General features: G+C 42.3%; 1 protein-coding gene across 2 annotated transcripts in view; it reads right to left on the bottom strand.

Moving 5' to 3' along the window:
- The window catches only part of ATXN1 (ataxin 1), a 266,307-nt gene that overhangs the window by 5,246 nt on the left and 236,722 nt on the right, over positions 1-24,339 (bottom strand). For both annotated transcript variants that reach the window (XM_054985762.1, XM_054985763.1), the window contains one exon: positions 11,228-13,258. In XM_054985762.1, coding sequence (XP_054841737.1) covers positions 11,228-13,102 — 1,875 coding nt within the window. In that variant the 5' untranslated portion in view covers positions 13,103-13,258. The remainder of the gene's footprint in view (positions 1-11,227; positions 13,259-24,339) is intronic.

Below are 24,339 nucleotides of genomic sequence, written 5' to 3' on the forward strand. Positions count from 1 at the left end.
GTCCAGGAGTGGGGCAGTCCTTAGTTTTGGGATATAGCTCCTCCTCTCCGAAGGCAGGGTCAGTCAGCTGATTTTGATCCCAGAGGGGAGGGGCTTGTCCCTGGAATCACCAGCCTGTTCCCAAGTCCTGACTCCCCACCACGATACCAGAAGGGAAAATAATAACTCCCCTCAATTTTTTTTAATAGAAAGATCCCTCCCTTAAATCCACTGGGAGGAAGACTATCATCCTAATTCTTCATCCAATCCTAGAAGCCGCCCTGCAAGAAACTCGAGTGGGCAGGACTGCTCCAGTCCTGGACCACCGAGAAAGGAAGCTTCACGGTAAGTGAATACAAATCTTCCATTCTCCAGTGGTCCTAGGAGTGGGGCAGTCCTTACTTTTGGGACATACAAGAGCAGTGTACCCCAGGGCGGGTAGTCCGGCTTCCAGGCCTAGAGGGTGTGTAGTAGTACCCTCCTGCTAAAGGTTCTCTCTGGGGAATACAACCTATCTATCCTATATTTCTTGATGAGATAATATACTGATTTTCATGTGACCACGTTATTGATAGTTTCTAACGACTAAAGGATTTATAGGCTGCCCGTGTCGCTGTTTCCCTTAGTGAGTGTGCCCTGACATCTATGGGCATCTCCAGACCTCTGGCTTGACATGCCAGAATTATGTACCCTCTGCTTTACCTACTTAGCCAAGAAAAGGCATAGCCAGTTCAAACCACTTGATGCTGGAATCCTAGGTAGTCCGTCCTTATCAACGGGCAGCACAGGATTAGACGGCAGACTGGTTACCAGATCATCCACCAATGGCAGCTTGATCCTCTCAGTAACCCCTGGAACTAATGTATAAGACTTGGGGGGGAAAGGAAATAAGAGTAGTTAGTTTTGCCAAAGTTTCCTTCTTAGACTTCTAAAAGTATGAGAGACTACTGGAAGGGAATCCCTGATGAGATTATTCCTGATTCTAAGGAGGATTCTCTCCAACCCCTTAGTCCTTAAGGGAGAGGACTCTAGGATCCTCATCACCTTAGGGAGCTTTCTAGGATACGGCTCCTGAGAAAGACCTGTTAGAGAATTTTCCCTTCTTTTAACAGCTCCCCTTTCTTCTTGACTGAGGGAGAAAACTGATAGCTCAGGGTCCTCAGGTTGAAGACTTAACCGAAATATGTGCTCTTAATGGCCCTTGCCTCCTCTTTAATCTGGGGAGGGGGCACCCCTTTATCTATCTGGAGTCAGACCCCCAAACTGGAATGCCTCTTTTGCCCATCTGAGAGTCTAGCTGCTAGACTATTTATTGGTGTGCTTTCAGGACCTCTTTGAATTTCTTATTTCCATCCTGGGCCATGCCAGTTTGTTTGGTAAATAGTAACTATGGCTGCAATTATGTAAATAGGGGGCATGTAATTTCTTTCCCCTTAGTGGTGGAAAATGTCATCCAGTCATAGTTGCCTCTGCAACACTGGTCTTTTTTGGAGGTCTCCCATCCAACAGCTAACCAAGGCTAACCCTGCTGAGGTACTGAAATTTGATGAGATCTGGCTTGCCTGGACAGTGATATCACAGTCAGGGGTTGTGATAAGGTCAGAATCATCATTATTACCCCAGAACCGCTAGGTAATTGAGACTTTTACCCAAGGTCAGCCACCAAGTTCAAGTAATTATGGGACTCGAACCAGTGGGGTAATGATTCATGGCCCAGCACTTAACCACAACATTACAGCAACTCATTTCAGGCTTCCTTGCCTGGTGGATGCAAACCCCCGACCTTCTCCCTTTCACTAGTCTCTTGAGACGCCCGGGAGTAAGCCGAGACCTGGGAGCTGGGCAAATTTAAGCCACAGGCTTGCACTCTCTGAGGCCTGGAATGAGGCTAGGCCTGCTTTTGCTGACCTACCACCAGCAGAAAATTTTCCAGGCATTCTTGCCTGACGGGTCCAGGCCCTTGGGCTTTTTCTCTTTCACCGGTAGGGTTGCCACCTCCAAATTGGGAAATTGCTGGAGATCTGGGGGGTGAAACCTGGAGAAAGTGGGGTTTGTAGAGGAAAAGGACCTTGGCATGGCATAATTCCATAGAGTTCACCCCCCAAAGTAGCCATTTTCTCCAGGTGAACTGATCTCTGTGGCCTGGAGACCAGTTTTAATTCTGGGAGATCTCCAGCCACTACCTGGAGGCTGGCAACCCTATTCACTGGCCTATTGAGAGGCCTAGAAGAGGCTGAGGCCTGGGAGTTTGGAAAGTCTAGGCTGCAGGCCTGCACTTTTAGAGACCTGGGAGATGGCTAGGCCTGCCTTTCCTGACATTCTGCCATCCAGGCCCCTGGTCATTTCTCTTTCACTGGCCTGCTGAAAGGCCTAGAAGGGGCTGAGGCCTGGGAGTTTGGAAAATCTAGGCTGCAGGCTTATGCTCTTTGAGGCCTGTGAGGTGGCTAGGCCTGACTTTGCTGACATTCTGCCAACAGAAATTTTCATGCCAAAAGGAGAAATGAAAGTGAAAGCACACCTCACAAGTCTCGGCTGAAAGGAAAGAGAAACAAAGGAGGGCTCCCTTTTATTTAGGGCAAGCTGGCTCTGAGGCTTCTGCTACTCTTTTCTCCTCCCTCCTTCCTTTCGCAGCCCCCATTTCCTGCAGGATCAGTCTTACCGCAGTTTTAGTTGGGGCTGCCGGGGTTGGAGCAGGTCCTCTGCTGCTGCTGGAAGCTGCTCCTTCCAAGCCTGAGGGAGTTCCCAATAATATCGGTCTCTACAACAGGCTACTGCGGACTCGAACACTGCACCTTCTGGTCGTCTGAGGGGGGGGTCCTCCCAACCCGAAGGTGGGGAACCTCGGTGGAGTTTTGCGGTTGTGGCCGTGGAACCTAGGAGCAACCTAGGGCCGTTGGCTCTAATGCTCACCGTTGCTTCGAGCGAAATGGGGGTGGGGTAGGCGGTACAGCTTTTCCTTTCCCCTTCGTGCTCCGCACTGCCTGTGGTCTTGGCCTCCCTGAGTACTGGGATTACAGGCGTGTTCTGCCATGTCTGGCTCATCTCTAGCAGTTTCTTCTTCACCGGGATCGCTGCACATTGCAGAGCATTGCTGAAGACGTCCTGCTTAGATGGCAGGGCCAGAAAGACTGGTGATTCCAGGGACAAGCCCCTTCCCTCTGGGATCAAAATCAGCTGACTGACCCTGCCTTCGGAGAGGAGGAGCTATATCCCAAAAGGAAGGACTGCCCCACTCCTAGGACTACCGGAGAATGTTGAGTCAAGAGTTCAAGGATTAGAGCTCATCTTGTTATCAGGTAATTAGTCTATGACATGATTTCTAAACAAGACCGAGGCAGGGCCAATGGGTTGGATACCACCAATCATTTCTGCGCACGCAGTAAGGGGAAGAGGAGCTTAAGCTGATTCCCTCTTCCTGTGGCAGACCTCAAACCTCCCCCATCCCCATACTGTTCCTCAAGATCCTCTGTCACCCAGGAGTAGCATTGGAGGGGCATTTTGAGCTGCAACAGAAGGGCAGAAGTGAACAGGTCACACTCTGCTAACAAAAACCACTTTTTCAGTGGAGATTTTCAGCAGGGTCCAAGCTGTTGTTTCTAATCTGAATACTTGTAATGTTTATAGAATCAGCTCAATAATTTTAATCAAGTTTATGGTATCATCCACTGGACAACACAATTCAATATTCTTCTTTGGCCATGTGTGGAACTCCCAAACAGACAGTAGTGAGATCTCTCTTTACCTTTGTGGCAAGTAGGTGTTTTTTTTCCTACTTCCTAACTCTGGTACAGAACCAAGTCACAGGAATGAAAAGCTATACTGGGAAAAAGGACAAGATACTGGTATGCTGAGAAAAAAAAGGTTGAAAATCAGATCTGATAATACGCAGGACGGAATAATGCTGAACAGATAACCTGAAAGTGCTTTCCTATCATATTCTCCTTGTACTTTGCTGAAATCCATGGAGACAAAGCCCTGAAGTTTCCTTTTACATTATAAAGCAAATGTTCACTGCAGAACACTCATCAGTGTCCAGTTAGCATCATTGTAATAAGCACTTCCAGTTTCCTAAATTATGGCAAATCAATGGAAATCATTTATTTTCAAATTATTGTTTCTGTTTTATAAGAAAGTAACTTAAAACCAAAACACAGACTCTGCTTCCTCACAGCTTTTTTAGATTCCCTATGTAAGATTCAAACTATTTTGTATTGCTGCTTATTCAAGCTATTGTATACTGACTTGCACTTTTAGGTTTTTGCTTGAAAAACCAATATGATCTCATTAATGTACTATTTAGCAATATACAATTTTGTAAATTTAAATTTTCTGTCTACATTTCGTAATTAACATGTTTACATGTTTCATATTTAATTATATTGAGGGATAGTTTTTTTTTTAATTGTCTGATCTCAGACTTCTTGGAAGTAAGCAGCCCATATCTGGCATCTAGGGTACATGGACAGACAGACAAAGCTTCAAGGTACGGCCATGCTGTTTGAATATCTGCGAGTTGGCCGGCATGTCCAAGGAAGAATCACCATACCTTTTCTTTATGGAACCCTGACTTCTCTAGCTTTGCAAATGAAAGGCAAAGTGCCCTAGTGCAAGGTCCAAGCTAGATGAAGGGTTGGGAGCCCTCCACTTACCTGATAACTGAATAGTAAAAAAACAACTCCAGGCATAGAATTCCTCAGGGCTTTCCTGATTTGGCCCTGTGATTTACCATATTTACTGCTCAGACTACAGCTGCAGAATTACAGGGTTGGATCCTACCAGCTCTTCCAAAATGGAGGAAGGGCAGTATCACTTAATTTCTTTCCTTGCTGGAATCCTATCCCCTGGGCCTTTTTGTTTATGAAGTTCCCAGGATCCATGGGAATTAAATAGGCCACTCCTCCTCTTCGACTCATGAAAAAGCTGGTAAGATCCAACCAATAGTATTAGTTTTCATACTTTATTATTACAGAAAAACTGTTTCTCATTTAAAACATTACTTTTTGTTTCATTCAAGGATCACCATGATAGAGACTGCCCAGGGTTCAGTTGAGCTGCTGTGTATTTGCTTACTGTATTTCTAAAATTTGAATATGAAATGGGGGATTGATGGTGACAGAATATCCCCATATCAAACTAATTCTGTGATATGCAATTCATCATCTAAGAAATGACAGATTTTAATTAGCTCTTCCTTACTTCCTAATAGTATACATTAGCTTAGTGCACATGGATATTTTTATTAGGAGCCTTTGTTCTTCTTTCATTTCTATTCTCTCCTTTGTTCAGCATTTGGGTTGTAAATTCCTTAGGACAGGAATCTCTCTCACTCTATATCTTAAAAATGTCAAGCCCTCTATAAACTAGGGATTAATAGGGACACACACACACCCTTATTAGAATGTTTCAATTCCTAGGTTTGTTCTTGAAGCCAGTGGGATGGATTGGGAAAGAATCTAATAAATAAGCAAATAAATCAACCAAGATAAACTTGTTTTTACAAAGCAGAGACTGAGCACTTTCAACAAAACTCCCTTTTAAAAACCACTGTCATCTGACCCAGGGCAGAGCTGAAAGAGCATGCATCACAAGCCCCGGTACTTAGCAATGCAGATTTTGACAGGGAAACACATTTGCATTGCCCAGGAAGCCTTTTGATATTCTGTGTATGAGGGCTATTTTTAAAAATTTTCTCAAAACAAATGTTTCCTAACAATAATAATAATTCAGCATGCCTACAGCCTGGACCTGGATGGCCTAGGCTAGCCTTATCTCATCAGACCACCAAGGAAGACAAGGACTGCTACGCAGAGCCAGGCAATGGTAAACCACCAGTTTGTCTCTTGCCTCGAAAACCCTATGAGGTTGTCATAAGCCGGCTGAGATTTGACAGCACTTTATGCACACAGAGCACTCCTGAAGTGTTCGAAATGTTGGTAATCCTTACAACAGCCCTGTAAGGATGGTCAATGTTGTTATTCCTGGGAGAAGGCTAAGTCACTTGCCTAAGGCTACCTGAAGAGGAATTTGAACCAAGGACTTCCTAGCTTAACATTTGCATTCTTACCATTATGCTAAAGAAAAAATCTATTGCAAGCATACATGGTTGTGTGTGGTCTAAGTAGACAACAGATAGTGCAAACAAAAAAATAGACACCTGGACAAATGAAAACAAAAGAATTCTCAGCAGCAGAATAGTTGCTACTACAGAGGTAAAGGTAAAGAGGACCCTGGCAGATTTGGAAAAGGACCCAAGCCCTGGAATATACAGAAAACCTAAATTAAACTCATAACGCTGCGTGACTTTCTCTGAATTCTGGAAATATCTCTTGTGAGAAATGCAGCTGGTGGAGTATTTTAAGCACAATGATGTCATCTAGATTTTGATAGGCTTCTACAAAGAGTTTTCATGGAGGGTGCTATGTTCCTTTCTACCAGATGATGGTACTCTCTGCCTCTCCAAGGTGTCTGTTTTAGCTGCACTGACGGCATCTGGGAAGCCGGAGAGAACTCAGCAGACAGCTGCTTCCATTACCTTGGCTGCTGGTGCAGAGAGAACTGTGTTATGACAGTGGTGGAGCAGCAGGGGATTCTCAAAAGGGAATCGTATTGTGGAGCCTGATAAACAGGATTTCAGTTAGTAAACATTTCTGCCACTAAGAATATACTTTTTATCATATGTCCCGAATTATGAGAAACAGCAAGCAAATCCCATCTGCTTTTCGTGGTGAGAGTTTTCTTCTGGCAGGGCCTTTGTGACTAACAGCAGTATGGTCTGCAGAAGCTTCACATCTTCTTGATTGACAAGGGCCAGTTATGAAACTGTTATAAACAGAAAAAACACTTTAACCCTGACTGAGTGTCTCAGCACTGGCATGAAGGAACCGTTTGGGCTCTAGGCAGGAACCTTGCCTATTCTGCGGTCTCTTCTTTGCAACATGCACCCATTCAGGGTTTAAGACCTCTCTAGAGCCTCCCTTCCCCCTTCCCAGTTTAGCCACCCTTCTGTGACCTGCCTATATATTCTGTTATGAATACTGAAGGAATGCATCTTGTATTTCTTACTTGAAACTTCTGGATGTGCAACAGAGCACGCACTGCAACATGGGGCTTCCAGATCTTACTTCACCTTGCAGCAATTCAAACACTCTCCCTGCCAATCCTTTTACACCATCTCATACTCATTTATGCTTTTTTATTATTAACTTAATTTGCAGCTGTGCGGGGCCCCACTTGGTATACTTACTGTGGCAAGCAGGAAGGAAAGGGTTAATACTTCCCTTCTGGACTATTTTTTCAACCTCAGACGGAGTGTGAGTGTGTGTGTGTGTGTGAGAGAGAGAGGTGTGTGTGTGTGTGTGTGTGTGTGTGTGTGTGTGAGAGAGAGAGAGAGAGAGAGAGAGAGAGAGAGAGAGAGAGAGTAGATTGTGGGATGGAGGACCATGATTGGCAAGAGTTTGTGATGCAAAAGTTTACAAGATAATACAATGGCCATTCACAACAGCCCTAACAACACAGGTATGTGAAGCCATTCAGTACTTGTAGAGGCTGTAAGATGTGTAAAGCCCTCAATTAATGCAATGAAACATATTGAAAATTATTAATTCAGCCACTTCTCCTCTCATAGTCCCTCTGGTATTTCATTGTGTAAGAATGGTGACTTTTAGGACAGCTGCAAAACGTCCAGAATACTGAAATGTTCTGCCACAAAATTTTGAAAGTTGTCATTTTTATGTCTAATTGAGGTCAATGTATTTATTGGCTTACTTATTGTGTTGTCTGCCCTATGTAAAGATGTAAGTAACAGTCACCATCTTAGTAAATTGTTAGGTCTTAGAACTAGCTGATATCCTTAGCGTAAAGCTAGTAGAAAGAAGTATTTTTATGATATCTGTCTTTTGGAGTTGTTTGTTCTCTTTGAGGCTTTCCTCCCCCTCTCTCTGATATTTCTGCATACAAGTACTCTGGAGTCTTGTAATACTACAAGCTTTTTTTTAAAAAAATGAATGTCTTCTCTGTGTTTCAGCCTAAGCTCCCAACGCAGCTAGCAACAGAAGCTAAACCAGAATTGAAAACCGTTCAATTAAAACATCAGCAAACATAAAAGAAAATGATAAAATCACAAAAAACAGTTCAAACAATACCATGTGCCTGTGCATTCTGAACCGTCACTGGCCTTTAGAGGAATGGGCATGGGGGAAGGATGGAAGTTTCCCTGCCCCTAGAAGGGACTGCAACCCTCTCTACCTTGTGAAACAGAACAGTAGTAGTATTTGGAGGGCAATAGTTTAGAAAACTCTGAGGAGCAGTGTTACGACCTTTTCTTTCTCTTGGGTAGATTTGGTCTTTAAGCCTTTTATTCTTGCCCCCTCTTGGTAGATTGCTGCCACCAGGAATTAAATTCCAGAATAACTCAAATTTCTCCTTTTAGTAATGTGCCCAAAGGTCAGGCTTTTTCGTGGTACTATGTGGCCCTGAGGAAAGGAATGGGATATAGGAATGACAGATACTCTGGGATATAAAAAAACCAAAGTAAACTTTTATTTTTATAAGAAGCGTATTGGTTTCTTATTATTTTAAAAACTTGATGGTTTCAAAAGAGTAGTTCTCAATTCTTAAAGTTCCTTTACTTAAACTCAGTCACACAGATCTTCTCTCATGCTTCACACACAATTTGCCTGCTTTTGATATTAATTTCTCTCTCAATTACGACCTTTTCTCAGGCGTACACACAGTTTGCCTGCTTTTCCTGACTGAATGTTCTTTCACAAACACACAGTTCAGGTTTCCACATAGGTCATATTTCTCTCAGAAGTGCTTAAAAATTACTCAGGCTGCACACAGCTTGCCTCTCTTGCCCTGACTGAATCTTTTTTTCTCTACTCTCAGTCTAAGGGCCAAGCTACAAGTGACAAATGACACTTGAATGGCAAGTGTATTTCTCCCTGTTCACTTGCCCTCCACTCAATCCACTTGCCAGGCAAGTGTCTTTCGTCATGTGTAGCTTGGCCCTTAGACTGCATTCACTCTGCCCACACTCTCAGTCATCAACCAATCATATCACTCACTCATCCCTCTCTTTCACCCCTACTCTTCATCTGTACCACACCGAGCATTTAAAGACACATGCACACATTTACTTAAAATCATTACAAGCAGTCTAAAGAGTAACTTTTATCTAAACATGCAAAACTGTGACAAAAGCAGGTGCTCTTCGCTCCCTTGGGTGATGTTTTCTGTGACATTTTGAAAAAATGTAACTGCTTCATGTTTGCCCAGATAACTCTGGAGTTCAACAAAATCTTGTTTAAGCACATCAACAGAGTGATCTGGAACTTAATGGTAGAAATACAGAAGACACAAGCTGCCTATGTGTTTAATCATGTGAAAACTGCTGGAAGATCTCTTTCTGTGACCTTCTGAGCCAGTCTCCTAGTTGCTTAATAGGCTAAAAAGTTGCCACACAATAACTGCAGCCAACATCAGCACGACATGGCTGCTAGATCCACCATAATACCATGCATAACCAATGCATGTATTTGTAAAGCAGGGATAAAACAGGCATCTGTTGTGCTTCATTGGTGTTTACAATGGGCATATTTGACATACTACTCATGGAAAAGAACATTAGAAATAGGATCCTGTCATCATAGAAAACAGAAACTACTATAAAATTAAAAATGGGTAGAGGTTGGTTCAAACACAGGGTTAATTCTTCCTAACATTCTTTAGAATGCTTGTGCCAGCTGTGTGGTCTTTTGGGGAGGGGGATTTGAAACAAACATGATGAGCTGCAGAAATGAGTAGGAACATTTTGGGTACACTGTGGTCAGCATTTCATGTCACATTTTTATTTCTTTCCTATTTTGTCCCATGCTATTTCAAGATTTTGTTCCTTCATGTGCTTTACATATCCACAGGCTTCAGAACTGCATGACAGAGATTTTAAACTACTACTGTGAAATGGAACCCATTTACACTTTTAAGAAGTTTGATTCAATGTCCTGGCAAAAGAGTGGAAAGAGCTTTGAGAAAAGAGAACAAGGCATCCAGGAGACAAGATCATAAAGTAGACATGTTTTACCTTCTGCTGAAAGAAACTTGCAGGACAAATGATCACCAAGGCTGTGATGAATGGGCGCAATGGTACAAATTGAGTATTACAAAAAGGGGGAAGGGCTCCATATAATGGAGAAGGAAAAGGAATAATGGTTGAAAAGAGGAACTGTGTTTAAACCAATTATGGGAAAGTTAGAATCTCTTTACTAAGATTCAGAGGTTCAGGAGTGACAGACCACAGGAAGTGGTGTGGATTGTGCCCCTTGCTGCATAGCCAGCAGCTGGCTGCGCAATAACACCCAGCTAGTTTAGATGTGCCCTAAGAGTGTGAATGGGTTTATCCTACGGCTTGGCCTAAAGTGGCATGGCAGAGCAGGGAAGGGGGAAACTTTGATAAAAGGAATTATACTTCCTTCTTCCGGGAAGAACTTTCCATCAATGACTGAGATTTTTTACTCAGCCCAACCCCCTCCCCACTGCTCAGGCCCCCCAAAGGAGCTACATCCTGAATGACAAAATTTGATGTTTGTGTTACTTTATTGTGATGTTTTCTAATTAGCTGCCTTAGGCCTTTTTAGACACAAAGGACTCCAGTGGAGAAGAGAGGAAGAATGTAACATACAGAGAAGGGGGCGGGGGGAAGAGGCAAATTTACTCTGCTTTGCCTGATTTGCTTTGGGGCTTTACATAAGGTAGATTTTCACTGAACTATATTGCATTAGGAAACAGCCCTCTCACAGCTATTTTAATCACAGATATGTGAATTTATAAACCACTTTGAATTGAAGATAAATAGTTTCACTCAAACTACCATGCACTGTTATTGATATAATCGTGGTCAGACCCTTTCATCTTGTTCCACCTGCCTGTTAACAACAACAACAACATGCTTATATTCTATCCTTGGGACAGATTAGTGACACACTCAGAGCGGTGAACAAATTCAGTATTGTATTATTTTTATCCCCACAGTATGGCTTGAGAGCTGGGGCAGAGAAGAGTGGCTGACCCAAGGCCACTTGCTGAGCTTATGGCAGTAGTGGGAGTTGAACTAGCAGAGTGCTGATTCGTAGCCCAGCCACTTAACTACTATGCTACAGCAGCTCTCAGTTCTCCTTTGCTTTCTCTAAGGACTAAAACTTGCAAGCATGATTTCCCCTTCTCCTCACCTCCCCACTCTCACATTTATTACCTGTGCTCGGTGCTCTCCAACTGCAAATTGTATCATGGCAATGCCTGGATTGTGGCTGTCATCGATCCTTTCTACAGTGCTGGAATCTATTTTCAGGTCACCACTAATTTCTGCACTTTGTATAAAGTCTTCTGTTTTTAAATCTTCTACCTTCTTCAGCTCTCCATTGGCCAACTGAATAATTGACCCTTTCATGAAGTAAGGAGGCAGTGTAGGAGGGGCGGCTGCTGAAGAAGGTATGGACTGGACCAGGGGCAGGTGGATCTGAGCCTGCACCACAGCTGCCTGGTATGCTGGCTGACTTGCTAGAGGCTCAGCACTGAAATTCTCGTTTTTCGGAATGGCGGTTGTGACAAATGTATGAGGCACTGCTGCCAACTGGGGAGACGAAGTGGCTATAGCAGGCGGTACCCCTGATGAGTCGATGTCCGCATTGCCGACTGGTATTAAAAGGGGCTGGGTACCGGGGATCACCAGATGCTGTGGCAGATTTCCAGGGTAGCCAAACGCTTGCTGTTGACTGCTCAGATAGCCAATTACTGGTGGCTGAGTCCCAGTGTAGAATGCTGCAGTAGGCAAGCCGACAGGTAGCTGCTCCGAGGCGCTGTGGGTAGTCTGGATGACGGTGTGCGGGGAGAGAGTGGCAACCGCTTTCACCCCTTCATGGCCCATAGTCTGTTGTGGAGATAAAGCATAGGATCGGTGGGCTGGTTTTCCTAAATGCAAACTTCCCTTTTCGTTGAGAGCGGAAGGAGGTGTTTCTCTGTTGGTGGCCTGCTGGACCTCCATATCTGTAGTAGGGGTGCTGTTGTTGGGGATGACCATAACAGAGGACCGGACACTGGAGGAATCCCGTGCAACATAATCAGCAGGACCCGAGTGGACCACCACATGTCTGGCCTCATAATGATGAGGAGATGGTTTATTGCCTGATTTGACTAGACTCACGTCTGAGGACGGCAAGATGCCATATCGCCGGTTCTTCTCTATTTCCCCATTCAGCATTTCTTTTGCTTGCATAGCCTGCAGCCTGCTGCTTTCAGACTTCTTGGTGGACTCCCTAGTAACAAAATGGCCTCCAGAATCTGCATATTGCACCACCACCTGGGAGGAGGGACCGAGGGTGAATGTGTGAGGAATCACTGTCTGGTGGGGATGCAAATGGACTGGGATGGCTGGAGGAGAAACATTTCTGACGGCACTTTGAGGAGAGCTGGAAATGTGGACATATTGGTTTTGCTGGGCAGGTGGAGGAGATCCTGCTGTGATCAATCCAGGTGTCCTTACTAGCTGCTCAACTTTGTGCCCTTGCTGGCTCATGCTGGCCAACAAAGTGGAATAAGCCTCCAGCTGGGAACGCTGGGATGGAGTGGTTGCAACAGCACTGGCAGAGGCTGCTGCGCCAGTTGCAGAATTGGCTGTAGGGGAAATCAGTGGGGAAGGGATGAATCCGGCATATGGTCCACTGTATGGGGGCCCAACAAACTGGAAAGTGTGTTGCAAGTGTGTGTACTGCACTGGGGATACAGGCGTCCCTGCCTGTGTGAGCACAGGTGGGTACACTGTGGGAAGTGTTGTGGTGGCTGGAACAGATCTAGGAGCACTAGGTGGGGAATAATCTATTCCCGTAGACAGTGATTTGTGTAAACCTATTCCCTGCTGTGAACCAGCCTCCACAGAAATCCCTCCAGGCCTGTTCCGTCCACTCACACCGCTCTGGCTGCTGGTTGTGCTTGAGAGCCATGTTAAATTATCTGCACGGTGGTTTTCAGTGGCCAGGGCTAATGGCTTCACTTCAGAAGGCAGGCTCGTGGTGGGGATTTCTCGCTTCTTAGGCGGCAGACATTCATTGCTTCTCTCCTGGTTGGATTTCATTTTTCACTGTCCCCTGCCCTCCACTTCCGTGGCTTCACTGCCTGGCTGGTTCTGATTTCAGTCTGCTAAGCAGAAAGTCACATTTGATTTCTGAGGGGGATCCAAAAACTTCATGAGGAATCATTTCCCTGTAAGCACAATCCTCCGCAAGCTGCTCTGCAATGACAGGAAAGGGGGAGAGAAAGAAAGTGATTAAAATCAAAAGAAAAAAGGTAAGCAAGCACCGAAAGGACATTTCTTTTGTTCAATGCTCCTCCAACTACCAGATCCCTAGCTAGAGTGTAAAACCAACATGCCGTTTATTAAGCCATTATTTTAAGCAAAATTATTTTGGTCTCAATAAATACCGTAAGGTAAATATTTATACCCATCTGTCCCAGAAAGATAACCCTTGAGCTGTGACCCTATGCACATTAACTTGTGAACAACTGCACTGGATCACAGTATTACTCACATACTATATGTCAGGTTCTTTTGGAGAACACACAGCACCAATTACCTACTGCAGATTTTTATAATACGTGTACGTAGATCAGTTGTCAAATTAACTTTATATTGAGTAAAACATTATAGTAAAGATCAGAACAGTAAATAAAACAAATTAACATAAATTATAAAAGGAGTTTGTAATTTTTCTAAAGACAATGCTTATTTTGGAACATTTGAATCTGGGCATACTTCGAGTCATTACTACAAGTTTTGAGTTTTCTTTTAGTTATGCTTAAGTGTCTTTCAGTTACCAACTAATGATGCTTTCCATAGTTTCCAGATCTGAAAGTAGTTTTTAGAGTTTTAAAGTACTTTCTAGAATTACCATATAGTTTTTGTGGCATGGCACCAATGAGTTCAGCTATCTGCTGTTCTGCTGCTGAACTCTGTTCAGACCACCACGCATGTTTAAAGCTTGTTTTAGCTTTCCACGTGTGCTCTTTTTGCCCTTCTTACTGGTTATCAATGTACAGGCTACATATGTACTATTAAAATACTACATTAAAAGGACTACTGGAGCACCCGTATCTTTTGACATGACATTCAGTGCAACTCTGGGTTCCTGTGCATTCTTAACTTGTAACGAATAAAAACCTCCAACTGAAAATTATGGCAAACTACGCATGTTCCAATTCTGCAATTAATTTAAGAACTCAGGCAGCGGCAAATCCATGGGACTTTGACAAAACAGGGGGACATTAGCTAATTCCCCTCACCAGTTTCCAATCCAAATGTCATCTAGGCCAGCAACTCCAAGTTATACACGGCTGTCAGTCAGGATTTACAACAACACTCTTACAGGAGGTGATACTTCTCTTCCCCACCCCTCCTCAGCCATTTTGCCCTACCACCTTGAAGAAGTGCCCATATAGAATGTTACCTTCTGATCCTGGCAACCTACATCTGGTGCACAGGTTAAACTCTACCTGCATGGTTAAATTACAGACCGTGATAATAACCTCATATGCAGCTCTGATCGTATCATGTTCCCTTGTTCCTTAGTAACAAATGAACTGTGAGCTGCAGCTGCTGCATGATTTCTCTCTGTGAGGGAGAGACACATTTACAAATGACCGGGAGCAACTCTATAATCAGGAAACACGGCTCAACATATTTCAGGGGAGAATTTTTTTATAAGTTACAACTTCATCGGAGCTGAAGAGCAGCTGCCGATTTCAGATCAGAACGTCCACAGTTATCCTGGCACCTGCTCTTTACAGGACGGCTGTGCTTTGATACTATGGCAGATTTCAAACACAAGAGGATAGAACAAGACTGCCTGTGTGTGTTTTGGTTTGACTATTCTTTCCTGACTTGTGCAGATATAAACTGCAACACAGGGATCAGAGCTCCAGAATATGCTACAGCATCTTAAAGGCTCTTTCTTCAAATATCTACCTTGGGAATATTGTGGACAAGCACCTCTTCTTAATTTAGAAAGTTATTTCTTCGGTATATCTTTTAAAGAGCATAAGCTTCACTAATAACTTTGTTTTTTTAGTACAAATATATTCTGACAAATCATTTTCATTCCTAGCATCAGAAGAATGATTCCAAATAGAAGATACTGGAGGTGGGGGTGGAATGATGGCAAGGTGCACTGTATGAGAGCCAAGCTACAAGTGACACCTTACACAGGTTGGACACTTGTCATCTTATCTCAAGTTTTGATGGGAAATGTAGGCGTCCTGGTTTTACAGCTTGGCTCTCCATTACAGCTGCAAGACCAGGATGCCTACATTTCCCATCAAAACTTGAGGGAAGCTGACAAGTGTCCAACCTGTGTCAGGCGTCACTTGTAACTTAGCTCTGAGTGAGTCTGGAGTTTGATCTCTGCAAGTTTATTTCAAACACTGATCTAGCTATATCCCATCTTGTCAGTTAAATAAAAGTTCATCGTGGCTTAAATGAAACGACGATATAAAATCAATACAAATAAGTAAAATAAAAAACAAAAATATTTTTCAATATTTTTAAGCAAATAAATTGAACTGAAGATGGCCAATAAAATATCAAGTAACCCCAAATCACAAAGCCAAAAAAAGCAACAATTCACAGGAGGAAAAAATTCAGTGCGCTGTCAATTAATTCCCCACAGGCAAAGGCCTTGGTGGTCTCTGAAAGGAGCCTGAAAAGGGTCCTCTCACACACATGCCATGGAGAGCTACAACAGAGAAAGACATGCCTCTAAGTGCAAACCCATCTAACATCCAAAGACAGCAGGCACCCAAGAAAGGGCTTCAGAAGATGGTTTGAATCTCACTTTGCCATGGAAGCTCACACACACTCTCAGGCTAACCTAACTCACAGAGTCATAGCAAAGATAAAATGGAGGAGAGCAGAATCATTTAAGCCACTTTGGATCTGCATTAGGGAGAAAGGAAGGATATACATGAAATAAAGATATCTTGGGTCCCAGACTATTCAGGAATCTATAGGCTAAGACCAGCGCTCAGAAACAACATGGCAGTCAGTGGAATTGTTCCAATACTAGCAACTTAATTCCTGAGCTGCCCTATTCAGAATCAGTTGCAGATTCTGAATGCTTTTCATAGGCAGCCAAATATAAAGTGTCTGAAAGAGTAAACCAAGGGATTAAGCAGAGTCAGAATGGGTGGCACTCATACAAACAGGAAAATGCCCAGGAATGAAGAACAATCTTCCATAACTGTGTATTTCCCTCCTCCTTTTTCTGCTTTTCATTCTAGAACAATCCTATCTTGTGTATGTGACAGTATGAGATGTCATTTGAATTGAATTTTTTCCCTCAAAATGACAACAGCTTCTAGTCTTTTAAAGTCTGTAGAAAGAGCACAGAAGCACTGCTCACGGTGATGTGGAAGATTGAAAGTTGTGGGATGTTCCATGCAGCCTAAATAATCTGACATTCTAATGTCAACTATTGGGCGAAAACCCACACAGCTGATGGGAATAGCATTCCAGATCAGTGGACTTTGCGTCAATCTCAGAAAAAGCCTCCAAAGTGCTCATTAAGTGTTTATGTACAACACAACATAATGCTACATAGTTCTAAGTAGTCTTACAAATGGACCACCCTATCCTGTGTCCTAAATGTTTGTACAGAATATCTGCCTGCAATGCTCATATAACATCCTTGAAATACCACTCATGGAGTACAACATTGCGAGGGTTGGTCAGCCCCAACCTGAGCAGTTATTTATAAGTGCTCACAGGATTGGTCTAAGTTTGCAAAAGGCATTTTACAGCACTATCACACAAGAGCAGTATCATTCACACTATTGTATACTACTGCATGAGATGTTTATGATAATTTATCAGGAAGCAAAACAGAAGGGAAAAAACAAAGGTAAAGAAAGTAATCAAAGGTAAATAAAGTCTAACAAGAATGGAGCAGGCTAATATACTGAGTTTGAACAACTTGAACAAGAAAAATTTAAAACAATTTGTGGATTATGTATTTCTGATAGTTGCTTGTTTACTTCATCCAAGTTGATCTTCTACTCCAGAAATATTTATTGCTTTATTCATTTGCCAATTAAAATATTAAGATTCCCCCTTTTATTCATGAACTCCACAAAGATCAAAATTAGAAAGAAACCCCAAAAGAGCAAAATTACAGACAATACAATCAATACAAAATAAAGCTACTGCATTAAAAACAGAAAATGCTAATAAAACCACCAGCAGCAAAATAGCAGCGGCAGCTATCAATTAAGATACACTTAAACCTCAAAGGCTTTCTAGAAAAGGTCTGCTTTTTTCCCAGTGCCTAAATATCAGCAGGGTTGGAGGAAGGCATATTTACTGTGGGACGGAGTTCTATAACCATGGTGCCACTGATGAGAAGGCCCTGTCTTGCATTACCACTCTTTATACTCAGATGGTGGGGGCAACAGAGCGGGGATTCCCAGAAAGTTGTTAGTGTGTAGGTCAGCTTGTGCAGCAGAAAGGAGTCTGGAATGTTTTCACAGGCATGGGGAAACAATTACTATTGCATCCTCAACTGACATTCAATTTTTTTCCAGACAGCTAAGGGGGAGGCAGAAGTGCACATTTGTATTTTTGGTATCATTATGAACAAGCCTAGCCCATTCAGTTTTGGCTTGCATCTGATGTCTTGATTTTTATGTTCTGCTAAAAATAAAAACCGCTGAGTTACATCTGTGGAATCACTGTTAGTGAACTTTAGACCACTGTAAGCGTTCTATCTTTGGCATCTAACTTTGGCTCATCATGCGAGATGCATTTCTGTCTCATCTTGACACATGGATGCAACAGGATGATAAAGTTTTATGTGTTTTCTTGTACACTGGTGGTGGCACATTGACATGAGTAAGACTCAGAGAAATAATATATTTTTAAAAGATGCTCAATATTATGGGGCATTAAAAATTCAAATTGATATAGAAACAATGGCCATCCAGTGTCCGCAGCTATAACAACTGAGGTTTTTGTACTGAAGGTTCTCTTATTCCCTTATGGACCAATTCTATTTTTTGATTAGATCTGTGTGAAGACGGTATGGCCATGAATGCTCTTGAAGTGGTGTATAATTCAAATTTCTTGCACGGCAACAATTGATCAAGTCCATTACTAGAAAATGATGGTTGACAGAGGAAACAGCAGGATTTAAGACCATGGGCACCTCAGAGATCAACAAGATTTTCAGGGTATAAGTTTTCAAGCTCCCTTTTTCAGATACCTTCTTGTTGTCTCTGAAGAAAGAAGCTTTGATTCTCAAAAGCGTGCATCCTGAAAATCTTGTTGGTATCTACAGTGCCGCTGGATTCAAATCATGCTGTTCTAATGCAGACCAACACAGCTACCTAGAGGAAAGTGAGCTGAAACTCTTTTGTGGACGCTCCATTGCCAATTTGCATGCCTCTGCATTTGCTGCAGATATATTTGCTGCATTTGCTCCGTGCTGAGCGGCACGGAGGGCAATCTAAACTCCCCTCGGTCTGGAGATCAGGGGGTGGGGCCACCGGCCATGTGGCCATTTTCAAGAGGTGCCAGAACTCTGTTCCACCGCGTTCCCGCTGAAAAAAAGCCCTGGGTATTACATTTTTACTGCTTTCCTTCATATGAGTGAATAAGAGAATGTATGCTTAAAGCTGAGGATATAAAGAGAAAAAGTAAACTGAGGACTGTAGCTGGCCTTTGGTCATCAAACACACATGGACCACTGTAGAGTGCCTGGGAAGCTTAATGTCCACTGGCAATGTGCTCACTCACATACATTGTTCGAAAAGCAACAAAATGGCTCAGTCACTAGCTGAGTTTGCAAAGGTCACAAACCACGAGTGATCCACATGGAAATTTCAGAGTATTTCCCCATGTACTTCTAAAAATTTGAAGCATGAAACATTACAAGTTTTTATTGATTAACACTGACACCTTTAAAATGTCATGACTTACTCCCATGTAAGGTACACAGGACTACAACCTTAGAAGTTTGCATCTTTCTCTGCTGATGATAACCATCCTTGCAAAGCTGCAGAGAACAAGGGGCAACCAGCAGAATCCTATAATTTTAGGCGTGCCAAAGCAGACTTGCATATGAACTTGGCTATGAAAAGCTCTCTAAATGTTAATACCTGCATTCTGCATAAAACATTATTATAATGGGACCCTGGGAAATGTCTAGCGAGTTCAATATTAACATTCTCCTATGTAAGTTGTCAAGTGAAGTTCAGTTAATGAAAAGACACATTTTTGAATCAAGCCAAGCATAACTTGGTTTTGGCTTGGCATGCTAAAAAATGACAACGCTGGCTGTAATTCCCTTTAGGTAAACAAAATCCAATAATATTTAAGAATACTTTCCTAACTTGGCTAAATATTCAAGAATACTCCCCAAACTTAGTAAAAAAACTTGCCCCTCCCCCCATACTCAATAACATGTTGGCCTGTGCAGAGTCAAACTCAGACTCCAAGCATGAACCTCCCTGCAACGTTGGTTTGCATCTGCAATCGCTGACAATTGTTGATTTATGTAACAAACATTATTTATTTAATATAAACTCTACATCTTTAACCTGATTCAGAATTTACCATTTTTCCAATTCTTTTACATCTTAAATTCAGCCAGTTAAAGAATTAATCTCATAAATGCTACTGATTGCTTTAAAAAATTTTTAAATTATTATTTTTCTTTTATAGTCTGTCTTTCTCACTAGGCCAATTACAACTATAATTAAAAAAAAACTTTTCAGTCAATCAGGAAGCAGATTGCAAGATATAATCAAAACATTTGAATCTAATAACAAAGATTCCCGGTAAAACAAAATAATATACTAGCCAACATATTCCATAGATAATAGTTCTACCAAGACGTTATAGTTTTCTGAAGTATTTCCCAGGAAGGCCAACTGCAAGATTATAAGACCTATTGTTATTGTTGTTATTACTGTTATTATTAGACTAAAGACAGAGGAAAAACAAAAAAAGAGTTTCTCCAGGGGAAATACTGAATAAATGGTTGATAGGTAGGAGGAAAACCAGCTGAATGCATGAAGCTGCCTTATACTGAATCAGACTACTGATTCATCAAGGTCATTATTCAGGTCGATTCAGACTGGCAGTGGTTCTTCATAGTCTCAGGCAGAGGTCATTCACATCACCTATTACCTGATCCTGTTAACTGGAGATGCTGGGGGTTGAACTTGGGACCTTCTGCATGCCAAGCAGACGCTCTACCACTGAGCACAGCTACAGGAAGAGATGGAGAAGGAGGAAGATGATAAGTGACCAATAGAGAGAATGAAGCAGATATGAACTAGACATACTACACTGATATAGCATATGATGTGGCCCGAGAATGAGCAATCAATTTGAGGAGTGTGCTGTCAAAATTATCATGCTCTTTAAATCCTATTCAAAACACCATGCTAACTATATTCACAAGCAGTGACTTCTAGGTTTGTTTCTGGTACTTCTCTTTATGGAATGACTAGTTCCTAAGAACAATCACAGGAATAAGTCTCTTTTGCAGGACTCTGTGCTAATATTTATATATTTTTATTTACTCTATTTATACCACACTTTTCTCCATAATGGGGATCCAAATTCCAAAGTGGCTTACATCATTCTCTCCTTCTCCACTTTATTTTTACAACAACCCTGTGAGGTTGGTTAGACTGGGAGTGTGTGACTTGCCCAAGGCCACCCATCAAGCTTCTATGGAAGAATAGGGATTCAAACCTAGGTCTTCAAAACCCTACATTATGCTGGCTCATATAATGGATGTATAGGTCTTCCAGTAAAAACCAACACAGCTCTCCTACTTCTTCTAGAAGTAAATACAACTTTACGGCTTTATAATACAGAACATGAGATGGGAGGGAAGAAAAGACTGAAACAGACAACGTGGGAATATGGAACACTGTATCACTTTATATTTCACAGGAAATTAAATGTTAGTATCAAGATTACCTGTTATATGAGTCAGACTCACCCAGAAAATGCCTACTGATAAATGTGTTAACATTTAGTGAGTGGAGGTGCTATGAAACACATGACTCAAAACACTCAACCTTAGAGAGCAGTGGGGCTAGAACTGAGGTTAGTGAGTTTCCTATCTTGGGTGCAAGCTCTTCTTCAGCCCTGAAGCATACCCTCTTGGGAAAGTCTGAAAGTTTCTGCGTCTGCTATGAGCTGCAGGTTGATCCCAGATTATTACACAAAGCAGGCTCCACTACAGACTTTGACACCAGGGGCACCTCCATGCAGGTAATGGAGATAAGGACCTGCCTCTTTCAAGGAAGCTGATATAAGCACTTGCAAACATAAGAGTTTTATGCATGTGGAGAGCTCCTGTATAAGGGCACCTGCTGATCAAATTGAGAATTTTCCAGAAGCTAACGTCATAATGATACTAAATTAAACGTATTTATTGTGCAAACAAGTAATTCTAAGAAAAATGACCAAAAATCCTCCATTTATTATTTTTAAAAGATAGCAACATAGTAAGTTTTCTTTCTTGATGCTTTAGGCATTTGAGAGTTATTTCTAGACACCAGGACAAAGGACAAAGGAATGTCAATCTACTTACAGCTATTTTCAAATGAATAACAGAATAATTACTACGGCCGTCTCCTATGGCTCGTAAGAAGCACATGGATTTGCAGAGCGTTAGGCAAGTCTCATTTGTTGCCAGATCTCCTGGAGCACTTTACAGCCAAGTCATTCTTCCCACTGTTGCTTGTGCTTCATTAAGTTAATCAGGTGTTCATTCATTCATTGAAAAAGAGAGAGACTTTTTCATACTAATACTGGCTGGTAGCCAGTGAAATGCACAAGCAAGGAGTACACCAATCTAACATACCACAAATGAATGCCAAAAGATGAAACTGGACAGCATAAATTCAGAGGCCTTTTTGATATGACCAATTTGGCAAGCGGATTGATTTTGAATGTCTCGTTCTCGTCATAACCTGCTAAGGGCAATAATTCTGCTTTGGAAACAAAATGCAGAACGACAGAAGCCTCTCCTTTCACACTGAAGTAGTTACCGGAGAGAAGATCACACCACCTAACTTGCATGCTGCGGCAGGCTAGCAACTGAAGCACAGCTGTTGCATTCATATTTAGTTTTAAAGGAGGCTGTAGTGATCTGAAAGCCTTATCATCACCTTTCAACAAAGATGCAATACGCAAAAGAAAACTGAGTGGGGGAGGAGGAAGAGTTCCTAAGGCTCTGAGCAGTTTAAAAAATCTTGCCACTTTACATCTGACTGTTAGGAGTAGATAATAAAACAAAGCCATTTTTCTTAATAGTTTTCAAAGCTGTTTCCAAATCAATACAAGGATCCCTTTCTAGGGAAAATAAAGAATAAAACTTTCAACACTGCACTCCAATCCACCTCATGGAGATTTCAGTGACTCTATGGATGCACCAACAATAATACTTCTGTTTAAGCCAAACAAATAAGTGCACAGCAGAAATTAAAAAAAAAATGGCAGTGGCCCCCTATGAATTTTTTCAGGTGGGGATCACCATCCTAACTGGGGCTGGAATTAGAAACAACAGGCTTTCGAAATCTGCAATCCAATAGCATGTTGCATTTAACTTGGTGTGTCTTCTGAGTCAATATTTATTGGATGTGGCTATACGCTCAGTTTAAACTGTGGGTTCATGGCTGATTCCAGTGTTGGAGAACACTCAGCAAAATGCTTAATTCCTGTTTGTGACTCCCTGTTCTCTCATCTCCAGGCTGAGCGTCTGCACAATGAGGTGCTGCTGCTACTAGCTAGTTGACTGCACCATCACCACCACCCACCCCAATAGTCAAGACCTGTTGTCCAGGGGATGGAATTAAGACTGGCACTGTGAATCCCATTTTTTTAAAAAAAAATTGCCTATCAACAACCTGCCTAGCAGGATGTTGAACCAAATGAGTGATCAGCAAGGGATGGCTGGGAGCCTATGATGCCAACACTAATGCAGGGCAGAGGTGGGCACGAACAGGAAAAAAACCCTGAACAAGATGTTCGTTGTTCTTTCTCCATGCCCTTTGCAAACTGCGTGGGGAAACTCCTTCCCTTCAAAGTCTCCCTCCTTCCAGCTAGCTGGAGGGGGGGGGGGACTTTGTCAGGAAACCCCTGACAAGCGGCTGAGTCGGGGGTGAAGTGCCCCTCTCCCTGCTGCTGTGCAGCAGCAGGGAGAAGGGCATTTCACCCCGGCAGGCTGCACTCAGCTGCTTGACGAATGGCTGATGAACACCACGAACAGGGCTGGGAACGAACACATGTTCATCGGGAATGGGGCCTCACAAACAGCTTGCTTGCGAACAGCTGATCGGGCTGTTTGTGGCTTTTTTTTGTTCGTATTGCTGTTAGTGCCCACCTCTAATTCTGGATGGGGAGGAGATGGTGCCAGTCAGGGAAATAAGTAGGTAGGCAGGCAAAGGTAAATAGGTAAAAGTGCCAGTGCCTGATCTAGATAGGGAAGAGTGAACCACTAGGGTGAGTAAGCAAGTGAGCAGATAACAGTAGTGATCAACTCTAGTCAGGAAGCTGGAACTGTCTTTTCTTCCACTGTCTAAGAAAGGTTTTCATTCAAACAGTTTCTATCAAGTCCCTCCACCTCACCCCTTAATCCCTCTCTGTTGCCTGATTCTAGTTTGTGGACTGTTAAACATTTGGGGAACTTACAAAACTTGCTTTTAGAACATAATTTGTATGTATAATTTGGGAATATGATGTTTTCATAAAGAAGTTAGGGGACTAATTGGGAATGGACGATATAGTATTTGCTTGGCATAACATAACTCATGTAGGACACATGTGTTTCACTCATTACTCTACAACTTGAGTAGATAAAACAACTACTAAGTCTCCTATTACAGCTGATTCATTTACTGAATTGGAAAGGCCAAACAGTTCATTTGCTTGAGGATATGGATGGACTGAGACAAATATAAACCTTGATGTCTTGTCTAACTTTTGGCAGAGCGAGGAGAATCATTCGAAAATAACTTCTAGCTCTGATTAAACATCTTTGCTTCCTAACACTGTTAGATGTTGCTGCTAGGCACAATTACATCTACAGACTCTCATTTTTCTTAATGAAAAATTTGTGTTATGCCCTTGATATTCACATTAGCAGTTATATAATGAGTTACAATTATTACCTTCTTGCCAGTTAAGGTCTAGTTTAAATCCAAGCAACAGAACCGCACATAAAGAGTGTAAATAACGCCCTTTTCTTGGTCTCTGACTTATTATGGCATACACACATGTACTCTTACTTATATACATATAAT

The sequence above is a fragment of the Eublepharis macularius genome, chromosome 7 (assembly GCF_028583425.1).
Source record: "Eublepharis macularius isolate TG4126 chromosome 7, MPM_Emac_v1.0, whole genome shotgun sequence".
NCBI lineage: Eukaryota > Metazoa > Chordata > Lepidosauria > Squamata > Eublepharidae > Eublepharis > Eublepharis macularius.